This window comes from Procambarus clarkii, chromosome 34 (genome assembly GCF_040958095.1).
Source record: "Procambarus clarkii isolate CNS0578487 chromosome 34, FALCON_Pclarkii_2.0, whole genome shotgun sequence".
In the NCBI taxonomy this organism is placed as follows: Eukaryota; Metazoa; Arthropoda; class Malacostraca; order Decapoda; family Cambaridae; genus Procambarus; species Procambarus clarkii.
This window is the reverse complement of record NC_091183.1, coordinates 24601567-24613069: the sequence shown is the minus strand read 5'-3', so window position 1 is coordinate 24613069 and position 11503 is coordinate 24601567. Positions and strand designations below refer to the sequence as shown.

The following is an 11503-nucleotide window of genomic DNA, read 5'->3' as shown; positions in this document are numbered from 1 at the left end:
TCTTCGAGACATCAAAGTTACTCTTCATTACATCAAAGACTCATTCAAATACTACTCATGTTCTCAGAAGTCATTCTCAAAGTCATCACCGATTTTCTCAGAGTCACCAAAGTTATTCTCTGAGTTAACAAAATACTACTCATGTTCTCAAAAGACATTCTCAAAGTCATCAAAGTTACTCAAAGAGCTAACAAAAGTTATTCTCGGAGTCACCTTCGTTCTTCAGAGAAACTTTCCAAAACATCTTTGTTCATCAAAGTTATTCTCGGAGTCATCAAAGGTATTCTCTAACTCACTTTTGGTCATTAAAGTTAATTTCTATGTTATGAAAGTTTGTCTCAGAGACATCTAAAGTTAATCTTAGAGTTATCAAATGTAATCTCTAACTCACTTTTGTTCATCAAAGTTGATCTCAGAGTTAACAAAGGTAATCTCTATCTCACTCTTGTTCATCAAAGTTGTTTCAAAGACATCAAAGTTAATCTCAGAGTTATCCAAAGATATTCTCATGTCCACAAAAGTTATTCCAAGAGACGTCAAAGTTAATCTCAGACATCTTCGTTCATAAAAGTTATTCTCAGAGACATCAAAGTTATTCTAAGAGCTATCAAAAGTTATTCTCAGTCATGATATGTTATTCTCTAAGTAACCTTCCGTTCATCAAAGACATTCTCTAAGCTCTCAAAGTTATTCTCTAAGACAACAAAGTCATTCTCAGAGTCATCAAAAGTTATTCTCAGACTCACCTTCGTTATTCAAAGAAGCCTTCTGAGACATCCTCGTTCAACAAAACTGTCCTCAGAGCCATCAAAAAAGTTAAATACAGTCATCAAAGTTATTCTCTAAGTAACTTTTCGTTCATCAGAGAAGCTTTCTAAGACATCTTTGTTCATCAAAGTTGTTCTCTAAGACATCAATGTTGTTCTCTAAGACATCAATGTTGTTCTCTAAATCATAAAAGTTAATCTCTAAGGCACCTTCGTTTACTAGAGAAACTTTCCAATCCATCTTCGTTGATCAAAGTTATTCTCAGAATCATCAAAGAGATCTCTAATTCACCTTCGTTCACCAAAAAGTTGTTCTCAAAGACACCTTCGTTCATCAAAGAAACTCTCCGTCCATCATGTTATTCTTTAAGACATTTTCAGTCATAAAATTTCTCTCCAAAATGTAACTAGTTCAGCTTTTCATACCAAACCCGCACTTATTTATTTATTTATTTTATTTATTTATTTATGCATATACAAGAATGTACATAAGGAATGTGAGGATACAAATATGGTAATTACAGTCTTGTAAAGCCACTAGCACGCGCAGCGTTTCGGGCAGGTCCTTAATCTAAGAAAATTATAAGAAGGTAAATACTTGCAAAATTTATAGACAAAAAAATCATAACAGATTACATGAAATGAAAAAAAAAAAAGATGAGAGAAAATTGTAGGTACAGTAAATTAAAGCACATAGGTAGCTAAGATTGATTGCAATGACAGCTTAAAATGGTAGTTGACAAAAATTGGTAGTCACAATACAGCATATGGCTAGCACATAAAAGAAGACAGCAATGAACACAATGATAAGGTTGTTTGATATTACATAAAAATTAGGAGATTGGTTAACACTAGGTACAGAGCAAATTTAAAGCTCAGTGTAGGAAACTAAGAAGATGAAGTTAGGTACTTTTTGGTTTTGCTTTTAAATAAGGCAAAAGTTTTACAGTTTTTCAATTCACTAGGGAGTGAGTTTCATAGACTAGGTCCCTTAATTTGCATAGAGTGTTTACACAGATTAAGTTTGACCTTGGGGATATCAAAGAGATATTTATTTCTGGTGTGGTGATAATGGGTCCTATTACATCTGTCCAGAGAGAGTTTCAGAGCATGGTTTGCATTTAAGAACAGGGTTTTGTAAATGTAGTTGACACAAGAGAATGTGTGGAGGGAGTTAATATTTAGCAAGTTTAGGGATTTAAACAAGGGAGCTGAGTGTTGTCTGAAAGCAGAGTTAGTTATAATTCTGATAGCAGAATTTTGCTGTGTGATGATGGGCTTAAGGTGGTTTGCAGTGGTAGACTCCCATGCACAGATACCATAATTAAGATAGGGGTAGATTAGTGCATAATATAGTGAGAGGAGAGCAGAGTTAGGAACATAATATCTGATTTTGGAGAGTATACCAACTGTCTTAGAGACTTTCTTAGTTATGTGTTGAATGTGGGTGCTGAAGTTGAGTCTCTTGTCTAGGAATAGACCAAGAAACTTGCCATCATTTTTATTACTGATGTTAATGTTGTCTATCTGTAGCTGAATTGCATTTGATGATTTGCTTCCAAATAAGATGTAGTAAGTCTTTTCGATGTTTAATGTTAGTTTGTTCGTTGACATCCATAAGTGGACTTTCTTTAATTCATTATTCACAACATTATTTAGTGTATGTGGGTTGAGGTTTGAGTAGATAAGGGTAGTATCGTCAGCAAACAATATAGGTTTGAGAATATTAGAGACATTAGGCAGATCGTTTATATATATAAGAAATAGAAGAGGTCCTAAGATGCTGCCCTGTGGCACTCCAACGGTAATTGGTAGAGTGGAAGAAGTTGTATCATTGATGGTTACATATTGGTGTCTGTCACTAAGATAGGATCGGATGTAGTCAAGGGCAAGGCCTCGGATTCCATAATGCTGGAGTTTAAGTAAGAGGTAGTTGTGATTAACAGTATCAAAGGCTTTTCTTAGGTCAATGAAGAGTCCTTCTGTTAAAATATATTTTCTTAGTCACTTTACCCTAAAACTGTTCTCAGAACTACACTGCCCAAATCCTACGTAACCTATCCTCTCCACCCAATGTTACTTAGTTAACGTAACGTTCCTAAACCTAACTTTACCTATCCTAACTTAACTTACCTTACCTTTACCTATCGTACCTAACTTAACCTGCATAACCTAACTTTACCTATCCTAACATGACTTACCTTACATTACCTATCTTACTTAACTTAACCTGCACAACCTAACTTACATAACTTATCTTACCTATCCTAACGTAACCTAACTTGCTTTACCTAACTTAATCTTACATTCCCAAACTGATGTATCCTAACTTATCTAGTCCAACCAGACATGATCTAACTTACATAATTATTCCTGCTTGTCTTTTGTGTTTCGTCAATCATTGTCTCATATTCATTTACTCATTTCAAGGGTTAATTTCTCAAATGGACATTTTTGCATTTCAAGTGTTATTTGTTTAAGATTGGGTGTTTAACCATTTCAAAGGATTTTTGTTATATATGGGAATTTACTCGTTTCAAGGGCAAATTTCTCAAAGGGTCATTTTTGCAGATCAAGGGTTATTTGTTAAAGTTCATCAAGTTGCTCATAAGTTGTATTTATTATGTTTGTTATTATTTATTCTTATTCCCCAACCCCTTAACCTAACCTCTTGTAATCTTAGTGTATTTAGTAAGTTCTATCATATGTTCTTATTCCCCAACCCATTAACCTAACCTTTCAGATGTAGTTTATTGTGTTTTTGACGTATTTGTTGAATATATTATCCTTTTCATAACCTTTCAGATGTAGTTTTGTTTCTCCTTTTTGTATAATTTTACCAAAACCCACCATCACACAAATGACAGGGAAACATGATGAAGTAACTATTTTTTATTTGACTGATGAATACTTGTAGTTAAGGAAAAAGACAAAACATGACGAGGGAGACTATTTTTGTGCTCCCCAAAGTATAATGTCAGTTAAGAACAGCGATGAAAGATATCTTTGGTTATTTTTTCTTACTTGACAAAACATAATTTTAGTTAGGAACAATGATGATGAATATGACTTTTTCTGTTGATTGATGGATAATTTTAGTTATGAAATGATAATGAAACATGAAGAACACGGTTATTTTTCTGATGACTAGGGAATAAGTTTAGTTATGAACAGCGTTGGAAATATTCCTTTGACTATTTTTTGGTTGATTGGATAATAAGTTTAGTTGAGAAATGAAGAAAGTGACTGTTTTAGTTGATTGGCGAAAGATTTTTAGTTAAGAAGTTACAAGAAAGGTTTGTCTTTGTAAATTTGGAACTGAATAAAGTGTAGATTTGTTTAAGAACGGGGTTGGTAGAACTATTAAGTTGACGACGAGAATTACTTTGACATAGTTTTGTAAATAAAACTTGGTGACTAAAATTGTTGAGGGAACTGTATTGCAGTATAATATTATTTGACAAAGAACTAGTTAGTGAATGGAAGAAACAAATTGGTTTAAATAAACAAAGAACATAAAAAAAATTGAGGTTAATTAGGGGAATGAACACAGTGAACATACGGTGAACACAGAAAACATGTAAGAAAAAGTTGATGAATAGAGTGAACATGCAGGGAATATGAACTTATAGAGAATATGAAGACATGATAAGGAACATAGGGAATACAAGAATGAACACTGAACATGTGAAGAACAAGCTAAGAATTGAAATCAACTATTTTTTTTCACCTATTATGCTAACACCATATGTCAGCATTATGCTGAGTGTTATGTCTGTCTGACAGTTATTATGTTTTGTTTTACCAAGATAAATATGTGAGTTATGTCTACCAGTTATTGAAATCAACTTTTTTCACCTATTATGCTAACACTAGTCTCTGTTTTTTTTCTGTTGGGTCGAACGATTGCTAATGGTTGATGATGAGTGAAAACTCGCGCTATGGAAAGCTCTCAAGGTCAGTCCCTAACGAGATGCGCCGAGACGGAATGAGTAACCACGCTTACATTTTCAAATGTTATAAGAACTGAAAAACAGACTTGTTATAAGAACTGAAAAACAGACTTAACCCAGCTCATCCGGACTGTTTACATTGGATAATGTAGGTCTTAAGAGAGAGTGTGTTGAACTCGGGATAATGAACAAGTCAATTTAATAATAGTAATAAGATTGTGTTTTTCCATATTATCGCATATATGCATACTTTGCTTGGAATTTGTATGTGTGGAACAAAAATATTTTATTGTGTTTGGATGTAATGGCTAAACATGGTTTTACATTTCATTATTCAGACATCGACAGAATGTTGCTCGCTACTCTTAAAATGTTATTTGGGCAAAGAACGAAGTTGGTATATTGTCCACGTTACATTAATGATATTGGGCAAAGAACGAAGTTAGCATATTGGTCGTGTTACCTTACAAGGTTATAAGGGTGAGAGTGATGGGGGGCTCGAAAATTGACATTAGTGGTCATCCTCTGATGCGCTGTCAGTCTAAGTGAAATGGAGAAAGATACGTGAACAGTGGCAGCAGGAGAAAGGAAAATGATGTTACTTTCCCCCAACTATTAAATGATCTGGAGAGAGAGCGAGAGAGAGAAAAAATTATGATTTGTTATAATAATAAGATTGAAGACCAGCTTATGACTGGATATTCTTAAAAAAAATGCTATTTGAGCAAAGAATGATGATACTAAGGCTTAGAACAGAACATCCGGTCTGGGAAGGGAGCAGTGATGGTTCGGCCATGGAGGGGGTGGTAGGGGTATGGGTATGGTGGGGGTGGATGGGGAGAGGGTAAGGCCGGCCCATTACCTTGTCAATCTCACTACGCCTCAATCCGCCGCGAAGGTGAGACCCTGACAAGATAGCTCCGCACAACAGTAATGGCTGTAGGAAGAATAGGTGATGGAGATTGAGTAAACGTGCATACATTTCAATGATCACAGTTAACAAGAACAATTTGTAGGTAGAGATCGCGTCTCCATGACGATGTGAAATGTTTCTCTCTTTTAGTAAACGCTAACCTACTGACTTTGACTGAGTTTACTAAGTGAAGTGCCGTGTGGTGGACTTTAGAGAGGGTGAGAGAGAGAGAGAGAGAGAGAGAGAGAGACAGAGAGACAGAGAGACAGACACAGAGAGACAGAGAGACAGAGAGACAGAGAGACAGAGAGACAGAGAGAGACAGCGAGAGAGAGAGAAAGAGTCGCGGACCGTAGCGAAACGCAGTGGGTAATGGATGCCCCAACCACTTCCGCCGTGTCTGAGGAGATATAACCAAGCTACTTGGAAAAGTCTTTCAGTCAGCCTCTAACCCGTGACCCGTACGCACACCCCTCCGCAGACATTGAAAAACACTTAAGGGTAATGGTACACATCCCTCCTGCTGGACTCTACTCTCTCATCCTCTCACACTTAGGGCTTCCTGTAGGGGGAGTTAATGGTTTGTCTAACCGCAAAATGACCCAGAGCAGTCTCACGACGACGAGGGGAAGCTCCACTCACCCCTCCCTAACCACCCCCAAACAACATAACAGACTATGTTTCGCATCTACACTCAGTCTCTACTTACTCACGATCATCAAAATTATTATCCTCACACAGGATTAAGTCTACGCAAAACACACATACATATTCATTTACTCCTTCCTCTTATCCTTCTATTTTCTTACTCTATCACATACTCTCCTACAACATGGCTTCCCTCTTTCAACACCCAAACACACAGAAAAAGCTCCCCAAAACCCCGAGGACTAGAACCGCGCGCTCCAATTACCTCCGAAACGCACCAAACTTCCAGGAAATTCCCCCCAAAAACCCTTGAGGACTACGGCGACGCGCGCCACCTGTCAGGTGCCACTCACGTGTCTTTTCCATGCATTTCTTACTGCCCCAACAACACGACTTCCCTCTTTCATGACCAGAACACACAGAAAACCACGAGGACTAGAGCGACGCGCCCCACTTACCTCCAACACGTCATAACATCCGGGAAATTCCCCCCCAAAACCCTTGAGGACTAGAGCGATGCGTGCCACCTGCCAGATGCCACTCACCTGAGTGCCACCTGGCAGGTGGTGCGCGTCGCTCTAGTCCTCAACTTCACTACTTATATAAATCTAAACGGAATATAGTTATACTAGATTCATATGGAATAAATGTGTATTCGCCCTACATTTCGGAGTTTTTAAATTATTATAAAGACTGTGATGTATACACGTTTACAGAGCGACTTCAGAGTTTAAATACATACATATGCGGGCTATATGTGATGTTTTTCTGTTACCATCTTTCAAACAAGGATCTAAAAACTGCATTAAAGCTATTTGAAACTAGTTTTACTTACGGAGATTATATGCAGAATGATAGGAACGTAATGAGGCTATCTTATGCTTTATTTAAAAATATGCCGAGCTGCTATGAAACGCTGTGTTATGATAAGAGCGATATTTGTTGGAAAATGTGCTTGGAGACGACTGGCTGAATGAGGCTATAACAAAATTATCTAACGGAAAATGGTGAGTACATTTGTTTCGAGGTTGTGTGTGTCTGATAAATATTGTACATGTGTAAACGCTATCTGAAACTGTTATTCTTTATTTACAGAGAAGAAGAGTGAATAGGACGGATATTATACAAGCGGATTGAGGAGTGAGCTTCTTAGAACTTCGGGCTAAATGAGTCATTTATTATAAATTGTGTAAACTAAAATTAGATGACTAAATAAATTATAAATAAATAAATATGTTTTATTAACGCCTAATGTGTATATATATATATATATATATATATATATATATATATATATATATATATATATATATATATATATATATATATATATATATATATATATATAAATTATTATGGTGGCGAATGCTGACAATGACTGGTAGATGACAGGGCAGGTAATCAGGTGATGATTGCCTCGGGCAGATAGCCTGGGGGGCAGGTAGCTGGTGCCAGCTTAGATAGTCTCGGAGGAAGTTTCAGTAATAAAGGTTGCATTGAGATGCCTCGGCTGATTTGTGTAAAACTGACTGGTTAATGAAAAAAGGAACAAAACATTACGATGTCAGAAAAAAGGAAGAGAGAATAATATGAAGAGGAGAGAGAGAGAGAGAGGGTGGAGGGACGGTCCAGATATTATGGAGAAGATAAGAGGTAACCTGAATGGGGTGTCTGGCTGACGGTCTAAAAGTAAACACAGGTGCGGCGACAGATTGCGAGGTAAGGGGGGAGGGAGGGGGGGGGGAGGGGGGGGGGGAGGGGAAGACAGTGAAATGATTCAGATATATAGCAATATACTAGTTTCTAAGTAAGATTCCTACTTAAATGTATACGGCCTAAATATCGGTTTATTATCGGTAGGAACTCTGAAAAATTCTCCCATAAGAACTTTAACAAAACTCGTATGACATTATTTTTATCATAAGAACTTTTAACAAACTTCTAAAATCTCGGAAATTATTTTCCTCGACGAATTCCTTAATTCCAAGTCTGTGACTGCCCAAATTCACCTGAAACCCCTGACACGCCACACACGATATTTGAATTTCTCCCATACCAACTCTTAACAAACTTCTATGACATTATTTTCATCATATGAACTCCTAACAAACTTCTAAAATCTCAGAAATTATTTTCCTCATAAGAATTCCTTAATTCCAAATCTGTGACCACCCAAATTCACCTGAAACCCCCGACACGCCACACACGATATTTCTAAATTCACCTGAAAGCCCCGACACGCCACACACGATATTTGCCCAAAACAAAATATCGTCTGTGGCTTGTCATCCCTACTACTGTCGTGAGGTGAGGACGTGTTGCCTGGCCTCTCCGGTAGTTTGGGGTGTTTGCCACTTTCGTTGGCAGGCGGTGTGGGTGTGTCTACCCTCCCTGCTGTCCCTGGTTGGTGTTGACATGGCGCTTTTGCGTTGGCTGCCATCTTCCCCCTGTTGTGAGGGTAAACTCTGTGGGTTTGGAGTTTACTGTCCGTGCAGGATACCCTATCGTGGAGATAGTCATGTGTGACATGCTCCATGTCCCGGTTATGGAGATCTACGGTGTTGAGCTGGTGACTACTCGCCGTGTGGTCAAGTTTGTGGGAGAAGCGGCGTACCGTGACTTTCTCCTACGGTACGAGGGACGTACCTTGCAGTTGCTGGATGGCACTGGATCTGTGGCCATTTCAGATCGAAGTGGTTCCGTGACGTATGTGAGTGTCCATGGGGCCCCAATGGAGTTTTCTGAGACCCTCCTCCTGCGTTTCTTCCAGAGGTTTGGCACCGTTGTCAGTGTGCGAATGCACATGCTGTCTTCTGGGAAGTATACGGGAGTGAAGACAAACATTCGTACCTTCAGGATGTGCCTGAGGTCGGACATTCCATCCTCTGTCCGACTTTTAGGGTACTACATGCGGGGTGTATTATGCCCAGCAACCCCGTACTTGTTTCCGGTGTGGCATGTTGGGGAATCAGGCTGTCGGGTGCACTGCGGATCCGGTTGCTTCTGTCAACTTGTTCCGGGAAGAGGATTTCCTGCCACTCCCTCTGGAGGATGACTCCAGGGATGAGGAGGTGAGCGTCCAGTTAGCTGATGCAGCTCCCCTTGCGTCACCCGACGTTCCTCCGGTTGTTGCTGGCCCTCCTCCGGGTATTGCAGTGCCGTCGGATGGTCTACCTGCTCCTGTCAATGTCCCCGCTGCTCCCGTGGGCCTTCCTGGTGATCACTGAGGCGTCGCCATCTTCTCCCTCGTCTTCGGCTGCTGCGCCTGGCCCTGTGTCCTCGCCTCGGGTCCCGGCTGTGCTGGGTGCTGGGGTGGTTGCGGAGCCTCCTGCTGTATGTGGCCCGGTTCCCCCTATGGTAGAGACTGCTGCCATTCTGCGTCAGGCGTCGATTCATCCAGCTAGTGGTACCCGTGTTTCTGGGTCTGCTTCTGGCTCTGACGATATCCGGCCGGAGCCCAAACGTTCCCGGCATTCGTCTTCTGCCTGGGACGATGTGGGGGACTTCAATGACTGTGGTTCTTCCAGTGTTGACGGTGTGGATCTGGATGCATCGATGTCTCCGCAATTGGTGGTGGCGGAGCTCCATGTGCCTGCTGGTGCTGGTGCCCCTGTCTCGGGGGGTGCCTTCTGTTCCTTCTCCGCCAGAGGACTCTCCGCAGTGGGGAGTGGTGACTTCCGCTGCCTTTCATGGTGACCTTCCTATCGTCTTCCCTGCAGTCGTCTGGTGGTGTGCCCTGTGGCCACTGGTGCCCCTGTGGTGGTGCCTTTTGTCTGGCTCGCGCCTGCAAGGGTGCGCGTTGGGGACCTGGGGGACGTGTTGCCGGCGTCTGTGATGCCGCCGGGTCATTGGACAGAGATTGCTGACATAATGCTGTCTGACTAGCCAGGGGACTTTCATGGTGGGAGGGTTTCCATGATGTGGGGGAGAGTGGCGATTACTCGCCTCGTCAGTGATACCATCTGGGTCCCCTGTTTGCGGGTGTTTGTTGCCAGGGTTCAGGATAAAATGGTGTCCCCGGTGGATGAACGAGACCCTTGGTGGTGGTTGCTCTGGGAAGCGTTCAATATACGGTTCTCACAGGTCATGTTCCCGGGCAAGTATCTCTGCTGATTTCCTATTTCTTTGCTTACTATAGTACTGTGTGCCCCTCTGGCTGTTTGTATGCCCCTATTGTAGTCTGTGCCTGCTCCTCTCCTTTTGTTTGTTGCGAGGCAGTTGGTTTGGTGTGAGTGTTCTTATTCATGTATTTGTTTTTGTGTTTAACTTTGTCCTGTGTTCTATTAATGCATTACATGTTGTAATTGTTTTTTTGTTTTTTGTTTTTTTATTTAAGGCTTGTTGTATGTTGTGATTTTCTTGTGTTATATTTCATGTTGTACCTCCTGATGTGCTTTGTTGTTGGTCCTTCCGGCCACTGCTTCTGTTTAATTTGTTTAATGATGTTACTATGTTTTGTTTTCGTTTTTTTGCTTGCATTGCTTGTTTGTAATTTTATATTTCTCTTGATGTATGCTATGTTTCTCATGCGTTTCTCCAGTTTTGCTAATTAATATACTGTGCTGTCGGTCCTTCTGGCCGGTGGTTTCTTGTTTTGTTTTGTAATGTTTTGTAATGTTTTCTATGTTTTATTGTATTTATTGTATTTGTATTTATCTTGCATGCTTGCATGTAAAAATTAAAAAAATAAAATTAAATCATGACATTCTGAAACTTATGGAGAATTTCCTGCCCACCTAACCTACCAGCGGACCCTTAACTTACCGTTTTGGAAAAGATGATCCAAACTATATTTTCCATTTTCAAATTACGTCCAAACTGAAACTGTCAATTCAGCCGTAGTTTGTAAGAGGACAGGTTGGGCCATCTTCAACACATTCTGGGTCTTGCCACTCTTCGTGCTCTCCAGGATCATTAACACCATATGGTTTCAAGACATAGCTGACAATGCATATCACCAGCGCCAAGGACGTCCCCACATGATCAGCAGCATCAGTAAACTCGTAGCTGATATTCTCATCTCCATTTTTGTCCAGTATATTTTTCTCATACAAGCTAGCTTGAAGAAGCTGGTGCCTCTGGTGGGTGTAGATTTGATCCTGAACGGTAATCACCTGTGTATGCTTAATGCACTATGCCTTTGAGTACAGATGGTTCAACATGGGTTGGGAACTATAAAAGAGATTAAATTTCACCGAGGAGAACTGGCCGTACTTCATGGG

The 11503-nt window shown here is 40.2% G+C and overlaps 1 protein-coding gene across 1 annotated transcript in view; it reads right to left on the bottom strand.

The window, feature by feature from the left end:
* The window catches only part of LOC138371031 (uncharacterized), a 61934-nt gene extending 52776 nt beyond the window's left edge, over positions 1 to 9158 (bottom strand). Inside the window, exon 1 of the mRNA XM_069335673.1 lies at positions 8928 to 9158. Within this exon, the coding sequence (XP_069191774.1) occupies positions 8928 to 9158 (231 nt within the window). The remainder of the gene's footprint in view (positions 1 to 8927) is intronic.
* Between the last annotated feature and the right edge of the window lie 2345 nt (positions 9159 to 11503).